Here is a 19,230-nt window from a genome sequence, read left to right as displayed (position 1 = left end):
AAGGTTTATCTGTCTGAAAAAAGGTCATTAGACTGGTCAGACATTGTAGATACTCTCTTCTACACCAATTTGTTGTTATGGAGGACTCCCTTTATAACAGCTCTATGGAATTATTAATTGAAGTCAACACATGGGTTGTTGATTGGCCCATCATGATTTTCATGTTTTAAGAGCAGATATGATAACAAGCTCCAAGGAATGGATCTTATGACACCAAAGACTTATGCACTGGACACTCTTAACCCAAGGATTTGTTGGGATGATCTCACCTCTCTGTACTCTGTCTCTTTGATTAACTTTACTAACAAACAACCAACCAGATTCTTATTAGGCATAATTGCCTACCTCAATTAATTAGCCTTAATGTACGAAGGTCATTCTAAAAGTAAAGAATATTTGTTTCTCTAGATAATTTTATTTAAGATAATGAAATAAAACTTATTTTACAACACATATGATACCTTAGCTATTTTTCTATGTAATCGCCATACAAATTTAACATTTGTCACAGCGTATCACCAGCTTTTCTATGCCTTCTGCACACTCAGTTACCGCCAAGTTCTTCAACCAGTCATTAATGGTCTCTTTCAGTTTGTTGTCACTTCCATGATGATTCCCAACCAAAAACTCCTTCAATTTTGAGAAAAGATGGTAATCACTCAGAGCCAAGTCCTGGCTATAAGGAGGATGTTCAAAAACTTCCTACTTAAACTACCGAAGCAAGTTCTTCATTAATGCAGCAGCATGCGGACGTGTGTTATCCTGAAGACGCACAATGCCTCTGGACAACAATCCCCGCCATTTGTTCCGAACTGAAGCTTCATTCATCACATTACCACAAACCTCAGTTATCTGTCTGTAAATTTCAATAGGGCAGACTTTTTTCGCATTCAAAAAGCGTATTACACTACAAACCTCACACTTGGTGGGATCTTTAATTTTGTCACACATTTTAAAGTCACACTATAAACAGTAAACAATTGTTGCAGCTCACTGTTAGCATCAGACTAATACAAAAAAATGGGACGGTCCATGATGTGGCAATTGGGGGTGGTGGGGAGAACTGCACGATTTGTCAGATCAAAACATTCTTTTCTTTTAGAATGACCCTTGTACCTGTGATTTACTATTGTTTTACAGCATAGAGTTTAACCAACTGAATATATGGATGCTATTTTCTTATCCAGGCTACTGTTATAGTTACATTGATTAACATTAAGCACTGTTAATAATAGAAGTTATTTGTAAAATATATACTGTATAGGGAAATTATTTTTTTTTTCATATTAGAGAAGTAGTATGATGAATGTTACATGAAATATAAAGAAAATTAATGTAAATTGTAACATGCTATTTAACATATTCTTTTTATTTGTAATTTTATTAGAAAATTACTATTATTGAAATTTTGTTATCAAACAAGCATATTAAAATATCAATAAGAAAAAGGAAAATTACAAACTGATTATAGGAAATGTTAACTCGTTCGTTTAGATCAGGGGTCACCAAACTTTTTTCACAGTGGGCCGGATAACTGAGAGAATGACGAGCACAGACTGCATAATCATTTTGTTCAATACAGTATACCGAATACACAAAAAATAAAGAAAACCAACATATTTATTTACCAATATACAGGGTGTTTCACAATGTTTTGATGATTTCAAAGTTGAATAACTCACAAACTAATTGCTAAAAAAGTTGAAAATTTTACACAAGGTACAAAATTTATTCAATTTTACTTATGAAATACTACATCGGACAAATGATGACCATTTGTGACTACACAAGACTCGAGGTGTTTCGAGGACACATTTTTCGTAACTGCTGGAGGAATTCTGGAAATTTCATCTTGAATTCGATCTCTTAATTGTTCCAAGCTTCTTGGCTGGTCGGAGTACACTTCCGCCTTCAAATAACCCCATAGATAAAAGTCTGGTCGGTTAAATCAGGTGAGTGAGGTGGCCATTTGAAACGAGTGCATTTGGAAGTTATGGATGTTCTCGGGAGTTTGTACAGTCTTCCTACAGATGGTTGCATTTTTTGCATTATTTGATGCACTGGCAGTTTCACGGAAGTTTTTTTACCCAATTTAGTATTGTTCCATGAGCAGGAATTGGATATTGTGGCTGAATCTTAAAATGTTTATGAAATTCACATTGCACACGCATGACAGATTTGCTGACACAAAAATAGGACTCTACCACGAACACATGATGTTGCTTTGACTAGTATGCCATGATGCTATGTAGTAACCTATATGGGATGAAAGTTGACAGTCTGCACTACTAATAGAGGGTGCCACTGTCACTGTATCTTGGTTTTAATGTGAGTTATTCAACTTTGAAATCGTCAAGACGTTGTGAAACACCCTGTACAAACAAGATTGCTGCATCAAGGCTGTAATCACTTTTCTTAGAAACGTCATTGCAGGTACTTACACAAAAAGTGCTCTAATATCCAAAGTCGCCAAATTTTTCATTTCATTGATTTTCCTAAAAATTATATTATTGTCAAATGCAAAAATTAGATTGGACTAATTTTGGCACTTTTACTTACATTTATTTTAATTTTTTCTACATAGTAAGTTCATCTACAATCTATGATATTTCCATATAAATAATTATATTTTAGCTCATTTGTGGCACAGTGCAGCGGCGGGCCTGATAAACTGACCTCGCAGGCCATAGTTTGGTGATCCCTGGTTTAGATCAAAGTGCCTCCATGCAATTAGAGAAGAATAGACCAAGAACAACTCTAATCTGGTCAATATGACTTTGCTTTTATAGTAACACGTTTTTGGGTTTCATCTTACCCATGGACTACCTTTTTTTTCCCTTTTATTTCATAAAATATGGCTGGGTTTTTGGATTGCAAGATTGGGCTACAAGGATTGTAGCAGATTGAGATATATGTAGGGCTCTAAGCTGCTACTTTTTAGGCCATTTTAAAAATAATTTGGGCTACATTTCCAGGAATTCTGCTTTACTTTTTATAAAATTTATTTGGTGACCTGTTGGGTTATCACCAGACAGGTGCTGTTTACCTGCAGTTTATATATATTATTATAATTATTAATTAATGAAATAGCATTCTGTTTAAGTAGCTGTATTCCACTTACTTAATAAATTACATCAGTTCTATGGCATTTGACATATACAGAAATATGTAAATCTTGGATAATTTGAAATTCAGTAATTTGAAGTTGCAAATATTTCATCCCCTAAATTTTAACTAACGAGGATTTCCTGTATTNTGCGAGGCCCTTGTCCTTTGTGCAAAGTATGTGAATTGAAATAGTAGGCACTTATTAATATTAATATATACTGTACTATAAATTAAATTTATTTTATTGTTATAACTAATAGTCAAGGATAAAATAAAAAGTTTTAAATATCAACTTTTTTTCTACTTGGTTGTTGCGCGAGGCCCCTCCAAGAGCGAGGCCCCGGGCGATTGCCCTGCTCGCCACCCCCTAAGGCCGCCACTGCCTCTTCTAGCATACGTCCTCATATTCTGACATCATCACCTTACGTTCTTTCAGATATTCATCCACTTGTTCCAAGATTTTCACGGTCTCCCCCTACTGCGCTTCCCATAATTTGTCTACACAATAAAAGATAATTTACACAAATAATCTTTTATTATTTAAAAAATGTATAAACATTTACACAATAAAAATAAAGCAGATTCCCGACCTTTCTTTTTTCAGAAATTTTTTTACTTCGGATTTGATTCTTGAAACTATATTGACATTTGTAGTTAATATTAATTAAGCAAGCTGAAATGAGTAAACCATTATATCTAAAATGGCAAGATAATTTTGGCAGAAGTTTTAACCCATGTAATGTGTGTTTGTTTATTTGGTTCTTAATGGTATTAACACTATTTGGTATAATTATGTATTTTTTGGGCCTTTTAAAAGGACTATAGCCATTTGGTTCAGTTAGTTCTTTCGACCAATGAAGATTCGTTGATGTTTGATCGTTTGTTGATTTTATTTAATTAATCGCTTTAGAGAATGTCTTTCATCTATTTTACGGTTTTATAAAAATGAAATTCGATATATAAACAGTTAAAAATACTTGTAATATTAAACTCTTCATTTTTACATGAAGTAAAAAACAAAAAATAATTAGTTTTATTACATTTTCGCTAATAATGTTATGGCGTGGTAACCAAGCAAGCCCTTAAATTCTATAGATATCTTATTCAATAATTTACATTCAGAAATTATAATACCATTTGACAATTTTTACAACTTAAATATCGTGAGAACCCTGACAATTACGTGCTCATATATTGCGGCTAAATAAGTAACGAAAGCTGCACAAAAACGGTGGATACTCATATCCTTTTAGATAAATGTGCCTTAAAATGAACAGGGCTTGAACGTCGACAACAGGCCAAATTAACCACCTATTTTAATTGTCAAGAGACGATTGTTGGAATTAGTCGTTAAAAACTTTGAAAACTTGTTTCTTTTACGTACGTGTTAGATTTTTACATTTAAAAAAAATCGTCAATACAATTGTACAATATATAAATACAATACAGTAGTCTCATATTAATTTAATATGCTGACGTCAGATGAACTTTATAAACCTGAAATCTTAACAGAAAAATCAGCTAAGTTTACTTATATTGTTTTCAGTTTCAACAAAATAATATGGAAAATAAGCGGAAATGACGTTGATATTAACTAACATCAATACATTACGTATATATTGTATTTCGGGCTAAAGATTTACGGTAATATTAATCAGTTTTCAAGTTGGTTGTGTATTAAAGTACTGTATAGGATTTCTTCTTGGACGCGAAAAATTTCGATACTAACCGATAGTTGATACATTTGATGATAATGAAAATACACTGTGTTCTTTTTGTTATAATGTTTTTATAAACTTGAATTTTAACGGCGAAATATTAAATTATATTCACATATATTTTAAGGTATTATAGTTAGTTCGCAATACATTGTTAACATTAAACAAAATAAAAAACACATTGAATATTTTAAAATGAACACAAATAACTTATGAATAGAAATGAATAAATCTTAGGCTTCCTCGGCTTCCTCTTCGTCAAACTCTCCTTCTTCTTCAGCGGTAGCTTCTTGATACTGCTGGTATTCGGAAACTAAATCGTTCATATTTGATTCGGCTTCGGTAAACTCCATCTCGTCCATTCCCTCTCCGGTATACCAATGTAAAAAGGCTTTTCTACGAAACATGGCGGTGAACTGCTCCGAGATGCGTTTGAACAGCTCTTGAATGGCCGTAGTGTTACCTATGAATGTTGCCGACATCTTTAATCCGCGAGGAGGAATGTCGCAAACGGCCGTTTTTACGTTATTCGGTATCCATTCTACAAAGTAGCTGCTATTTTTGTTCTGGACATTTAGCATTTGCTCGTCCACTTCTTTCATGCTCATCCTACCGCGAAAGATGGCTGCCACGGTCAAGTAGCGACCGTGACGAGGATCGCAAGCTGCCATCATGTTTTTGGCATCGAACATTTGTTGCGTCAATTCGGGAACCGTCAGAGCTCGATACTGTTGACTTCCGCGAGAAGTGAGAGGAGCGAAACCGGGCATAAAAAAATGAAGACGAGGGAACGGAACCATGTTCACCGCCAACTTCCGTAAATCTGCATTCAGTTGACCCGGGAATCTCAAGCACGTGGTAACACCGGACATGGTAGCCGACACCAAATGATTCAGGTCACCGTAGGTCGGAGTGGTTAATTTCAGGGTTCTGAAGCAAATGTCGTACAAGGCTTCGTTGTCTATGCTGTAGGTTTCGTCGGTGTTTTCTACCAGTTGATGAACAGAAAGAGTGGCATTGTAAGGCTCCACTACTGTGTCCGATACCTGAAAATATTGTAAAATTAAATTATAGTATTCAATCGATTTTATACTTTAATTATTACATTTTTTCCTTGTTTTTGGTTTAATTTTGATGATAAATTTTTGTGAAAGTTATAATTATTCAAAATATTTTTAATATTTATTTATTTTAATGTGTATTTTTAATTTTTAAAATTAAAAAATTATTCAGAACATGGATACTATAAAATATTACCAATTAACTAGTTTTGTTTAGATTTTTTTTAAAAATAAATAACTCCAAAAGCTTACATTAACTTATAACCAGTTTAATGGAATAAAATAAAATGAAACAACAAACCGGAGAAATAATTAATTTTCTTATTTTGTTCGCTTAAAGCAGTTATAAGTTCGTTTTTATACTGCAATTATTTTTCCACTTAATTTACTAAGCGATGAATTTAAAATTGTTTTATATATGTAAGTACATTATATAAAGTGTAAACTGAAGAAAAGGTGTTAGAATATTTTTATGATTATTGGCGAAATTGAATTTACATATTAAATAACGAATGGCAATATTTTGCGAAATTTACGTGGCATTTCTAGTATTTTTTAAAATTTTAATTGAAAATTTATTCTGAATATTTCCACGCGGATTTTAATTAGCATCAGTTTCGAAGAAAATGCTAGAAATTTTCGTCTTACAAGTTAGTGAGAAAAGAGAGTCGATTAATATAAACGAAATCATTGGATGGAGAAGACAGAAAACCTTACTTTTGGTGAGGGAACGATGCTGAAGGTATTCATGATTCGATCGGGATATTCTTCTCGAATTTTGGTAATGAGAAGCGTTCCCATTCCGGATCCCGTTCCTCCTCCCAGAGAATGCGTCAACTGAAAACCTTGGATGCAATCGCAGCTTTCGGCTTCTTTTCTCACCACGTCCAGAACAGAATCCACCAACTCGGCACCTTCCGTGTAGTGACCTTTCGCCCAATTGTTACCGGCACCACTTTGACCTAAATGTTAAATTTTTATTAAGTAATTCCCGAAAGAGATTAGGGAAATAATTTTTCATTAATTAAACCCACCAAAAACGAAATTATCCGGTCTGAATAATTGACCGAAAGCACCGGACCGAACGGAATCCATTGTTCCCGGTTCTAAATCCACGAGAATAGCTCGAGGCACGTATTTGCCGCCTGTTAAATAGAAATATCGAAGATAAAAACACCGCATACAATATAAAAAGCTATTTTTTGTCTTTAGAAGAACAAACCCGTCGCTTCATTGTAGTACACGTTGATCCTTTCCAACTGCAGATCCGAATCTCCGTGGTAAGTTCCGGTGGGATCGATTCCGTGCTCGTCAGAAATCACCTCCCAAAACTACGTAACAGTAATAATTTATTTACAATTGCCAAATTTCATATATTAGAGGTTAGCTTAATGACATTCATTTAATTAAAAACGTCATTAATTTCGTCTTACCTTAGCGCCAATCTGATTTCCGCATTGTCCCGCTTGTAAATGGACTATTTCTCTCATTTTGTTTATTCGTAGATTAAACAGTAGTAAAATTTCTTAATGTTGAAGATTCAATTCGATTTATTTCTGATCTTCCGTAAGTCAAAAACTAATAACGGACGCTTCTTTTACGCATGCGTATGACTCAAACTTTTCTCAATATTTATGAATTTATTTTTTAAATTCGGATTGAAATCGTCGTGCACCTATTTATTATTTTTAGTAAAGAAAATATATTATTTTTAAAATATTTATTTGAAAGTTTAAGTTTCGAAATCAAAAAGTAAAATTATAAAAAAGAAAATCTTTGATTAGTCGCGCATGCTCTCTTTAATCTTTCAAAATTAATCGCGCGCTTTGCTCGAGTCCGTTAGAAAAGGCGCGAAATGAATCTTTATCTGCGCATGCGTAGGTAGGAACTGCTGTATAATATAATTATATAATAAATTCTTTTACTTAATTAAGGGGTTGAGTAATATGTATATTTGCATGAATCTTTCGCTTGATAAAGGTTATTAAGGGTGAATGTGAATTTTGGGAAAAAAAGTGTAAAAATTTCTTAAAATAATAATGAAAAAGTTAAGACGCTAAAGCAGCCATTTTGCAATTTGTTATTCACCTTTACGCATCTCACGTGATGAAAAAAAAGAAAAAAAAGTAAAACGAGTTTAAAAGCGTCAAAAAGTCTAAAATGGGAACCGTGATTACCAGCATCAGAATCGGTAGATTACCGCCGGCACGGCCTTAAGAGTTTAAATGTTTTGTGTACAGTTTTTATATACTTCGTCTTACGAAAGAAATGAAAATTGATTAAAATTAAAAAGTAATAACAAATAAATGATCAGGAAACAAATCTTAAAAAAATAGAATAAAAATTAGTAGTAGTTTATAGAGGGCGCACAAGTTTATTTCTTATTGTAGTCTGTCGGCTGCAGCGAAACGAAGTTTGAATATACAGATTCAGCCGTCCGCAATAGAGTGGAACCGATACGTTTTAAATTAATAGTTCGTGTGAATTTTATATGATGTATCATGTTTAGTTGAAATCACTTCGTCCGTAGAAATGTTGGAAGCTGGTAATACTCCTGAAAAGTTTAAATTTATGCCTATTTTATATCAAGTAATGAATTTAGCATCCTCTGATATAAATACAGTAGATAATTATTTCTAAAAAATAATAAAATGTGAGAGTTTTGGAAGTTACCGAGATTTATTTAATTAAATCTTATGGTTTTCCTCCTACATCTAATACATTTCCAAATACGACAGTATTTATTGAAATTTATTCCTGTTTTTGTGTATTACGTGTATATATATATACATACACGTAATATAAAGTTGGTAATTATAATGGTAAGATGTAAACTCTGAATGATGGGTTTCCAAATGCCCCCTGTACAGCTCGATTTGAGCTGCAAAACGAGACTGTTGGGACCTTAACGGCGCTGTATGGCATACTTGTACAAGCAAAAAAGTCAAAGGAACCTCTGTTTGACCCTTTGCGAGATACTTCACGAAGGATTAGATGTAAGGTATGCTTCCTTTGACTTTTTTGCTCCTAAGGGTACGATTTACATCTCTGGTAAGGTTCCAACCATCTCATTCAGAGATGTAAGAGAGGAATATATACCTCACAGTTTACTGTTTTAATAAAAGCAAAATAGCTATATGTGAATTACATATGATTTAAAATTTTTTTATTGTAATGAGATTATTTTTTAAAAATGCAATTAGACACTGATTTAATTAAATTTTGTAAGATTTCTGGATCTATTTAAAACCAGCACTCAATGATTTCTTGTTTAAGCTCTAAAACAATCATAAAATGTCTGTTATTAGTATAAATTTTTCAAGCAAGAATGCCCCACAAGTTCTCAATAAGATTAATGTCTGGGCTTCTTGCCAGCCACTTCATAACTTGAATATTATGATCTTCAAACCACTTAGTTGTTGAGCATGAACAATGAACACTGGCATTGTCCTGTTGGAAAATCCAATCAGGTCCTCTAATTTCTTCTCCAATAGGTAATAAATTATTTTTTAGGACTTCTTGATAACTGTTAGATGTCTGTCTATCAGATAAAATCACTAAATTTGGTAAGCCATTAAATGCAAAGCAGCCCCACACCCAGTTGCCTGCTAAAAAATTGCACTCTTCTTTCCTAATATCATGCCAGTAATTAGGCCATACAAATTAAATTTCTTTTTATCATTGAAAAAGACAGATCCATTGGTCATTCCACAGCATCTTTAGCCCACTGTATTCCTGCCAATTTGTGTCATTTTGTTAATGATGGTTTTTTCAACAAAGCATCAAATTTCATATGTGGAGCTATTGAAATTCTTCAATGAATGTGCTTTTTGATATTTTTAATCCATTTTCACACAAAATTTGTGGAACTGATTTATCCTATTGTAATGCAAGCTGCATAATTCAATTATCGTCCCTTTGAGATATGATTTTGGATCTTCCTGATCTGTGTTTAGAAAGTATTGGTAATGATTTTTTTAAAGCTATAAATTCCAGAAGTAGATCTGTTCATTAAAACAGAAATTTCCTTGACACTCCAGCCTTCAGCTTTTAATTTCCACATTCATGCAATTTCTTCCATACTAAACTCTCTTCTATGTGGAATTTTGGAACGTTTTGATTCAGTATTTAAATTACTACTTGACAACAAAGTAGAAGTGTTATGGGATGTCATTTATTTTTATAATTTTAAGTTTCTTATGATTGAAATTTTGCAATTCTGTTTTATTATCTATACTTTTGGGACAGCCAAAAATATATTTTTGTTGTTAAATTATCAAAAATCAGCAAAGATTAATTAATTATGTTAGAATTAAAGTGTAAAGTAATTTGCATATACAAATGAATTCATTTACATTTCTCTTAAATTCCTAACAGTTCTGAAAGGCTATATTGGCCAAAACATATTGTAAATATGTTTTAAAGATTTGCAAGAACAATGAGAAACTTGCCTTCCTAAATGAATGCCAGACCATTGGGTGTGTACCCTGTGTCTACATGGAGAATACACTTCCCTGCTGATTGTACTTTTCTGCTCTCAAAGTTAAGGTTTATCTGTCTGAAAAAAGGTCATTAGACTGGTCAGACATTGTAGATACTCTCTTCTACACCAATTTGTTGTTATGGAGGACTCCCTTTATAACAGCTCTATGGAATTATTAATTGAAGTCAACACATGGGTTGTTGATTGGCCCATCATGATTTTCATGTTTTAAGAGCAGATATGATAACAAGCTCCAAGGAATGGATCTTATGACACCAAAGACTTATGCACTGGACACTCTTAACCCAAGGATTTGTTGGGATGATCTCACCTCTCTGTACTCTGTCTCTTTGATTAACTTTACTAACAAACAACCAACCAGATTCTTATTAGGCATAATTGCCTACCTCAATTAATTAGCCTTAATGTACGAAGGTCATTCTAAAAGTAAAGAATATTTGTTTCTCTAGATAATTTTATTTAAGATAATGAAATAAAACTTATTTTACAACACATATGATACCTTAGCTATTTTTCTATGTAATCGCCATACAAATTTAACATTTGTCACAGCGTATCACCAGCTTTTCTATGCCTTCTGCACACTCAGTTACCGCCAAGTTCTTCAACCAGTCATTAATGGTCTCTTTCAGTTTGTTGTCACTTCCATGATGATTCCCAACCAAAAACTCCTTCAATTTTGAGAAAAGATGGTAATCACTCAGAGCCAAGTCCTGGCTATAAGGAGGATGTTCAAAAACTTCCTACTTAAACTACCGAAGCAAGTTCTTCATTAATGCAGCAGCATGCGGACGTGTGTTATCCTGAAGACGCACAATGCCTCTGGACAACAATCCCCGCCATTTGTTCCGAACTGAAGCTTCATTCATCACATTACCACAAACCTCAGTTATCTGTCTGTAAATTTCAATAGGGCAGACTTTTTTCGCATTCAAAAAGCGTATTACACTACAAACCTCACACTTGGTGGGATCTTTAATTTTGTCACACATTTTAAAGTCACACTATAAACAGTAAACAATTGTTGCAGCTCACTGTTAGCATCAGACTAATACAAAAAAATGGGACGGTCCATGATGTGGCAATTGGGGGTGGTGGGGAGAACTGCACGATTTGTCAGATCAAAACATTCTTTTCTTTTAGAATGACCCTTGTACCTGTGATTTACTATTGTTTTACAGCATAGAGTTTAACCAACTGAATATATGGATGCTATTTTCTTATCCAGGCTACTGTTATAGTTACATTGATTAACATTAAGCACTGTTAATAATAGAAGTTATTTGTAAAATATATACTGTATAGGGAAATTATTTTTTTTTTCATATTAGAGAAGTAGTATGATGAATGTTACATGAAATATAAAGAAAATTAATGTAAATTGTAACATGCTATTTAACATATTCTTTTTATTTGTAATTTTATTAGAAAATTACTATTATTGAAATTTTGTTATCAAACAAGCATATTAAAATATCAATAAGAAAAAGGAAAATTACAAACTGATTATAGGAAATGTTAACTCGTTCGTTTAGATCAGGGGTCACCAAACTTTTTTCACAGTGGGCCGGATAACTGAGAGAATGACGAGCACAGACTGCATAATCATTTTGTTCAATACAGTATACCGAATACACAAAAAATAAAGAAAACCAACATATTTATTTACCAATATACAGGGTGTTTCACAATGTTTTGATGATTTCAAAGTTGAATAACTCACAAACTAATTGCTAAAAAAGTTGAAAATTTTACACAAGGTACAAAATTTATTCAATTTTACTTATGAAATACTACATCGGACAAATGATGACCATTTGTGACTACACAAGACTCGAGGTGTTTCGAGGACACATTTTTCGTAACTGCTGGAGGAATTCTGGAAATTTCATCTTGAATTCGATCTCTTAATTGTTCCAAGCTTCTTGGCTGGTCGGAGTACACTTCCGCCTTCAAATAACCCCATAGATAAAAGTCTGGTCGGTTAAATCAGGTGAGTGAGGTGGCCATTTGAAACGAGTGCATTTGGAAGTTATGGATGTTCTCGGGAGTTTGTACAGTCTTCCTACAGATGGTTGCATTTTTTGCATTATTTGATGCACTGGCAGTTTCACGGAAGTTTTTTTACCCAATTTAGTATTGTTCCATGAGCAGGAATTGGATATTGTGGCTGAATCTTAAAATGTTTATGAAATTCACATTGCACACGCATGACAGATTTGCTGACACAAAAATAGGACTCTACCACGAACACATGATGTTGCTTTGACTAGTATGCCATGATGCTATGTAGTAACCTATATGGGATGAAAGTTGACAGTCTGCACTACTAATAGAGGGTGCCACTGTCACTGTATCTTGGTTTTAATGTGAGTTATTCAACTTTGAAATCGTCAAGACGTTGTGAAACACCCTGTACAAACAAGATTGCTGCATCAAGGCTGTAATCACTTTTCTTAGAAACGTCATTGCAGGTACTTACACAAAAAGTGCTCTAATATCCAAAGTCGCCAAATTTTTCATTTCATTGATTTTCCTAAAAATTATATTATTGTCAAATGCAAAAATTAGATTGGACTAATTTTGGCACTTTTACTTACATTTATTTTAATTTTTTCTACATAGTAAGTTCATCTACAATCTATGATATTTCCATATAAATAATTATATTTTAGCTCATTTGTGGCACAGTGCAGCGGCGGGCCTGATAAACTGACCTCGCAGGCCATAGTTTGGTGATCCCTGGTTTAGATCAAAGTGCCTCCATGCAATTAGAGAAGAATAGACCAAGAACAACTCTAATCTGGTCAATATGACTTTGCTTTTATAGTAACACGTTTTTGGGTTTCATCTTACCCATGGACTACCTTTTTTTTCCCTTTTATTTCATAAAATATGGCTGGGTTTTTGGATTGCAAGATTGGGCTACAAGGATTGTAGCAGATTGAGATATATGTAGGGCTCTAAGCTGCTACTTTTTAGGCCATTTTAAAAATAATTTGGGCTACATTTCCAGGAATTCTGCTTTACTTTTTATAAAATTTATTTGGTGACCTGTTGGGTTATCACCAGACAGGTGCTGTTTACCTGCAGTTTATATATATTATTATAATTATTAATTAATGAAATAGCATTCTGTTTAAGTAGCTGTATTCCACTTACTTAATAAATTACATCAGTTCTATGGCATTTGACATATACAGAAATATGTAAATCTTGGATAATTTGAAATTCAGTAATTTGAAGTTGCAAATATTTCATCCCCTAAATTTTAACTAACGAGGATTTCCTGTATTAATTAGTGATTATAAAAATCATATGGTAATAAAAGAAACTCATGAAATTTCAAAAAGAAATAATTTTAAGAAATTTTAATCAAGTAATCTGTCAAAAATAGATTCTCTTCAGGATTTTTAAAACTAAAGAATATTTCTTTATTAATAAATAAGACTTAAAGATTTTAATTTTTGTTACTCCTATAAATTAATGTTATTTTTACTAAGAACCACTATGGGCCCCTAAGTTATCCTGTCCCAGTAAAAAATCTCCAACAAATCTTGATGGTCCTGGCTGGAAGCAGTGGTAGCAAAAATCAGTTTGGTGCAAGTTACTATCAAGCTGGTACTTTGTAGAAATTTTGACTTTTGATAGGATTATTTAATAGGCTAGTGATTGTAAAACAATATATTAAACAATAAAACAATATAGAATATAGAGTTTTTCCTTTATTTTTCTGATTGTAAAACAATCAGAAAAATAAAGGGAAAAACTCTCTGGAAGCTTTGTTTAGATTTGGTGTAGGGTTTGGGAAGTCTCGACATTCTCAAAGTCCCGAGACACAAGATAACCCACGATCAAAATCCCGGGACGTCCTGGGACTTCGAGACTAATCAGAATAAAATTAGAATCAAGTTCATTTTTGGTGCGATGTATCAATAAAAAAGCAATTTTAGTAAAAATCAACATTTATTGAACATAAAATCAAATCCTAACATTTATAACATTAATTAAAGTCTAAATAATTCGTATGTATAATTCTTATAATCATAGATTCATTTTTTGGCAGTAAAATCTTAAAATTATAAAATCAACTTAGTAATCATACTAATCATTGATAATCATACCTAGTCTCTATTCATTAGTCATATAAATAATATAATGAACTAGCAATTAGACATCTTTTCTGATTTAATAAAATAGGCTTTTAAAAACATTGGAGCATTTACAGCTTTGTCTGACAATCTGTTTCTGATTTTTGTAATAATGTCTCCGGACAAGGAGAATACACACTCGTTTTAAACAGATATCAGTTTTATTGTGTTTAAAGCTTTATAAAGTAGTTCCAAACTTTCAGTACGTTTTTTGGTTGCTTCAAATAACTGGAACTCCTTTTTTAATGCTGCTCTTGATCTTTTTGCAAAAATTTCAGGTACATTTTCTTTGATTTTCTTTGATTGCCTGTTCCATTTGACTTTGAAACGACTCATCGGGTTCATTGTGTACTGTAGAGCTACTGGTACTGGGTTCAGCATCCATTATTTCCAAATATGGCATTTGGATATGAGGGATATTTTCAAAAAGTCTGTAATACAGATCTTCCGCAAAAGCAATAAGTGCAGTTTTATTCAAATTCGAAGTAAAAAAATCCGTATTTTGCAACTGTGAGCTGTGGCGGCCAGTGTGCAAATATTTTAACAAACATATAACCAGTTGTCACTTTCTTTCTTCTAGACGGGTTTTCAATGTTTCAAAGAACCGTACCGCCAGATTATCATTTGTCGTTGTCGATTCAATTTTTTTCAGTAAAATGTCAATTATTGCTTCGGCTGTGAGTAACGAAGAGTTTTGTCTGCTTAAAGCTTCTACAGCTATCTTGACTGGCTGCAATAAAGTAATGATTGACTGCAAAAGAAGAAGATTGTCTTCATTCCATTTGTCTAACATGTTTAAATCAATCAATGCTTTCTTTACACAATTTTTGAGCTTCAAAAACCTTTCTGCCATTACAATTATAGAATTCCACCTCGTTTTGACATCCAGTAGTAAACTGAGTTCTTTTCCAAATTCTGATTTAACATATCTCTGTAATTGACTGTTTTTCAGTGGACTCTCTAAACAATTTCACTAGGAATTGAGTTTCATCAAGCACTCTTTTAATTTCATCAATTGGTTGTAATGGGCAGTTTGTTTTGTATCTGGCATTGCAGTCCTCTTCTTCATCAGAAGAGTTTTTGTTCTCCATGATTTCATCCTCACTATCATCAGTATCTTCAGAGGTAGAAGCTGCAGAGGTGGCAGTAGCCTGATTTTTTTTTAATAAAATGTGTCTACAACTCCTAGCTGTATTGCGTGGTTCAAGCATAGGATCATCTCGCTGGGGCTACCCCTTCCAAACTTCTTCATTATGTTCGGACCATCGCTGGTGGTGGCCACAATATGTTTTTCAAAATCCAATTGAAATCTTTTCAATGTATCTTCAACTATTTGTCTGGTCTCTTCGGCACCGCACTTTCTGGGTATATACACTAATCCCAAATTGAAAACTTCTCCGTTCACACCATGCAGATACAAATTAAAGTACCTCTAGTTTCAGACGCTGGTCCATTCGTCAACTGAAAGACTGAAATGTGTACCAGAAGTGACAAAATCTTTTAAAGTCTGAATCATTTCTTTTTCTCTCTTCATAATACAGTAGAGCCTCGATTATCCGACCCCCGATTAACCGTCACATCAGTTAACTGACTGTCCTAGTCTGCAAATTTCAAATGTCTGCTAGTGATGTGGCGCTACAATATTTGGCTATGTCTTGGCTACTTTAATATTATTTTTACGTGTTTTAGTTGGCAACACTCATTCAACCATGAAAGGGAGCCAGTATTTAAACGAGGCTTAATTTTCTAATTTTTAACGATACAATAGCGACGATTATTATTTTAAAAATTTTTGTTAGTCTTAACATCAATGAAAATTCAACGCAAAGTAGGTTAATAGCGATATACTAATATACTAATTACATGGAATATAATAATATACTACACTAATAATGGATTTTTTCATACTTTTCGGTTATCCGACTNTTTTCTCTCTTTGTAATAACTCAATATGATTTTCATGACATCAGTTTCGTTCTTAGGCATTTTATAACCTCTCTGGATAATACTCTCATGAATGAATTTACTCTTTGTGATTGCCCTTATTGTAAGTCCATTCTCTGCTGCCAAGCGAGAAATTATTTCAGGCAAAGACTTTTTTGCAACGTATCCTATTATTGTAGACTGCTTTTCAGTTTTAATTTTTTTACATTCTGGTTTTCAAGATGTCCCAGGCTGTATAACTGATTTTGATTTTTTCGGCTGATTTACAAAAATATTGTGAACTCTTTGCAGGTGCCTGTCAAGGCCTGTCGACCCTTTACATGAAATTTGTTTTGGACATAATGAGCACTGTGCGGTTGATTCGTTTATTTTTTTTATAATGTTTCCACACTTTTGATATACGTTCCATATTAAATGAATAGGTTGGTATTTATCAATATTTAAATTTGTTGACGATCTGAAACAATAATAATAATCCAAAATTAATGCTATCCTTGTTTACTGAGTATCACTATCATATCAATTATTATTTTTTTTTTTTATAAAATAACAAATCTCATCCAAGGTAAACGTCTAACTGAAGTAAACAAAATCTAATGTTTGTTTTAACTTACATGGGATGGGCGTCGTTTCCACAAGAGCGTCGTAACACAACCGCACACAGCACTTCACCTCAAAGTGAAATTGACGACTGACTGACTGAGCTGACAGTGCTGACAAAGACAGTCATAAATATCACGATCTCATAAACAAATGTCACAAAATAACAATATGGCGGTGAATGCATTTGTAAAGATTGTCTCTTAACAGAGTAAGGTTAAAAGTCACACGGCTTTGTAAATTACCCCCACCTGCGTTGTTTATTTGTAAATGGGGGAAAACAAAGAAAGTGTCGCTTGACTAACCTTTTGAAAATAAAATTATTACAATACAATTTCGATAAGTGTGTCTCGTGTCTTGATCCGAAAGTCCCAGGACCCGAGACAAATTAAATTTAGAAAAAGTCCCAGGACCCAAACCCTAATTTGGTAGCACTTATAGTTCAACATTTTCTTCTAATTGTGAGGTTCCTATGTTTTGTTTGTATTTTCATGACATCAAGTGACCTTAAAGCCTGTGTGATTACTAAGCAATTTTTTTCTCCTTTTGGTTATTTTGCTGCTTGAGGTTTGTTAGGTGGATGCTCCAGATGAACACTACTAATCTAGGATTTTCTGCATTAGTTTTATTCAGTGATGAGGCCACATTCATCTGGGAAGGCATTTTCAACAGTCACAACCAGCACACTTGGGCTCAAGAAAATTCACACATCACTGATTGTCATGACATTTGCTGTCAACATGAGATTCTTGAGAGATTTGCTATCAACATCTGAGTAGGTATCCTTAATTGTTTGGTGAGACCTCTTGCCTCTTTTGCCAGAACATCGTGACTAGTGCAGTGTACCATGTGTTCTTGGAGCAAGTGCTTCCTAGTCCATTGCAGGATGTTCTAGTCACCACACAGAGGGACATGATGGGATCCTAGCAGATTTTTCCATCAAGAATCTGATATTTCCTAAATGTGACATATCCTGGGCAGTGAATTGGATGTGGTGGATCTGTGGTTTGATCTCCATGCTTCCCAGACCTTAATCCACTAAACTTTTTCAGGGAGCATATGAAAAGATTGATGTACAAGACACCTATGAACACCTTGGAAGATCTCATCATAAGAATCATTGTTGCTATGAGCAAGATCAACACCACCAGGAGTCACTAGATGGTGTGAGTTTTTCATTCACTAGTGTTAGCTGTGCAATGACTCCCTCAGATGCTACTTTGAGTCTTTCTCTGATGTGATAGGAAATGTGAAACTCCTAAATTGATTAAGACTTTTTTCACTGTTGAAGGATCAATGTGAATATGTAACTACACTCTTTTCTGGCACTGTGAGTGGAAGGTTCCATTGTAAACATTGTTCATCTTGATGAACAATATTTACAATGGAACCTTTCATTCATCTTTATACTATTACCCCTCTTTTTGTTGAAAGAGTATAATCACCGTATATATGAAATAATGTTTTTGAAAAACTTTATAGAATATAGAATTACAGAATTCAGTCTTATTATTACATAATTTTTTCTATAATTTCTATTTGTTTTTTAATCTCTTAACATAATGCATAATTATTTCTTAGAGTTTATTAATTTTTCTATAGCTCATGATCTTGCTTTTGATGTATTAAGTTAAGAGAAGATTAAAAGAAGGTTTGAAAGTTTGAATATGTAAATCATGTAAAGATAAAGAATTAATGTTGGAAATGCTGGAAATTTTAAGTATCAGTATGCATACTAAACATCTGTCCAGGAAAAAGATCTTTCAGCATTACACAAGTGTATGTGGTGCATGTTTGTTCCAGAGCTAAAATAACCAAAGGGAATCAGTTTAAAACTATTTAGCATAACACAAATAATCTCTGACTGTAAAGGATAAAAATAACATTACAAAAATGATACAAAAAGTGAGTTTTATTTTTGTTAGAAAACATGTTCAAAACAACCATCTTCAGCAGCAATACAAATACATAGATGGTTGCACATGGTATTATGAATGGTATCCTGGTATTCCTGGTGTTAGCATTTTACAGGCCTCTCATGTGCATCTCTCCAGTTCACCAACATCATATGATATTGTGGGTATTCATCATGAACCAATGCTTTTGGGTATCTCTACAGGAAAAAATCCAGAGGAATCAAGTGT

At 33.3% G+C, this 19,230-nt stretch overlaps 2 protein-coding genes across 3 annotated transcripts in view; one reads left to right on the top strand and one right to left on the bottom strand.

Annotated features, from left to right (window-relative positions):
* Positions 1–4,896: 4,896 nt before the first annotated feature.
* LOC111626945 (tubulin beta-4B chain) lies at positions 4,897–7,500 on the bottom strand. Its single transcript, XM_023370484.1, has 5 exons — positions 7,321–7,500; positions 7,110–7,218; positions 6,922–7,032; positions 6,605–6,849; positions 4,897–5,872 (listed from the first exon to the last, which is right to left on the bottom strand). Exons 1-5 carry the CDS (start codon positions 7,375–7,377, stop codon positions 5,060–5,062), a joined length of 1,335 nt encoding a protein of 444 aa, XP_023226252.1. The 5' UTR covers positions 7,378–7,500; the 3' UTR covers positions 4,897–5,059.
* A 761-nt stretch (positions 7,501–8,261) lies between these two features.
* Positions 8,262–19,230, top strand: part of LOC111626944 (transmembrane protein 234 homolog) — a 34,508-nt gene continuing 23,539 nt past the window's right edge. Inside the window, exon 1 of one of the 2 annotated variants that reach the window (XM_023370483.1) lies at positions 8,262–8,476. Coding sequence is in view for 1 of the 2 variants with exons in the window: in XM_023370482.1 (XP_023226250.1) it covers positions 8,420–8,432 (13 nt within the window). In the remaining variant the exon portion in view is untranslated. The remainder of the gene's footprint in view (positions 8,477–19,230) is intronic. The other variant, XM_023370482.1, reaches the window with a different exon arrangement.

Source organism: Centruroides sculpturatus, unplaced genomic scaffold, assembly GCF_000671375.1.
Source record: "Centruroides sculpturatus isolate CEXI.00-Female unplaced genomic scaffold, Cexi_2.0 scaffold531, whole genome shotgun sequence".
NCBI lineage: Eukaryota > Metazoa > Arthropoda > Arachnida > Scorpiones > Buthidae > Centruroides > Centruroides sculpturatus.
This window is presented reverse-complemented; position numbering and strand designations above follow the sequence as displayed.

Excerpts from the sequence above, each read along its gene's own strand:
- LOC111626945 (XM_023370484.1), bottom strand. The coding sequence starts at position 7,377 with ATGAGAGAAATAGTCCATTTACAAGCGGGACAATGCGGAAATCAGATT. Across the intron at positions 7,033-7,109 it reads GTACTACAATGAAGCGACGG|GCGGCAAATACGTGCCTCGA; the intron begins GTTTGTTCTTCT and ends TCTATTTAACAG. Across the intron at positions 5,873-6,604 it reads GCATCGTTCCCTCACCAAAA|GTATCGGACACAGTAGTGGA; the intron begins GTAAGGTTTTCT and ends CAATATTTTCAG.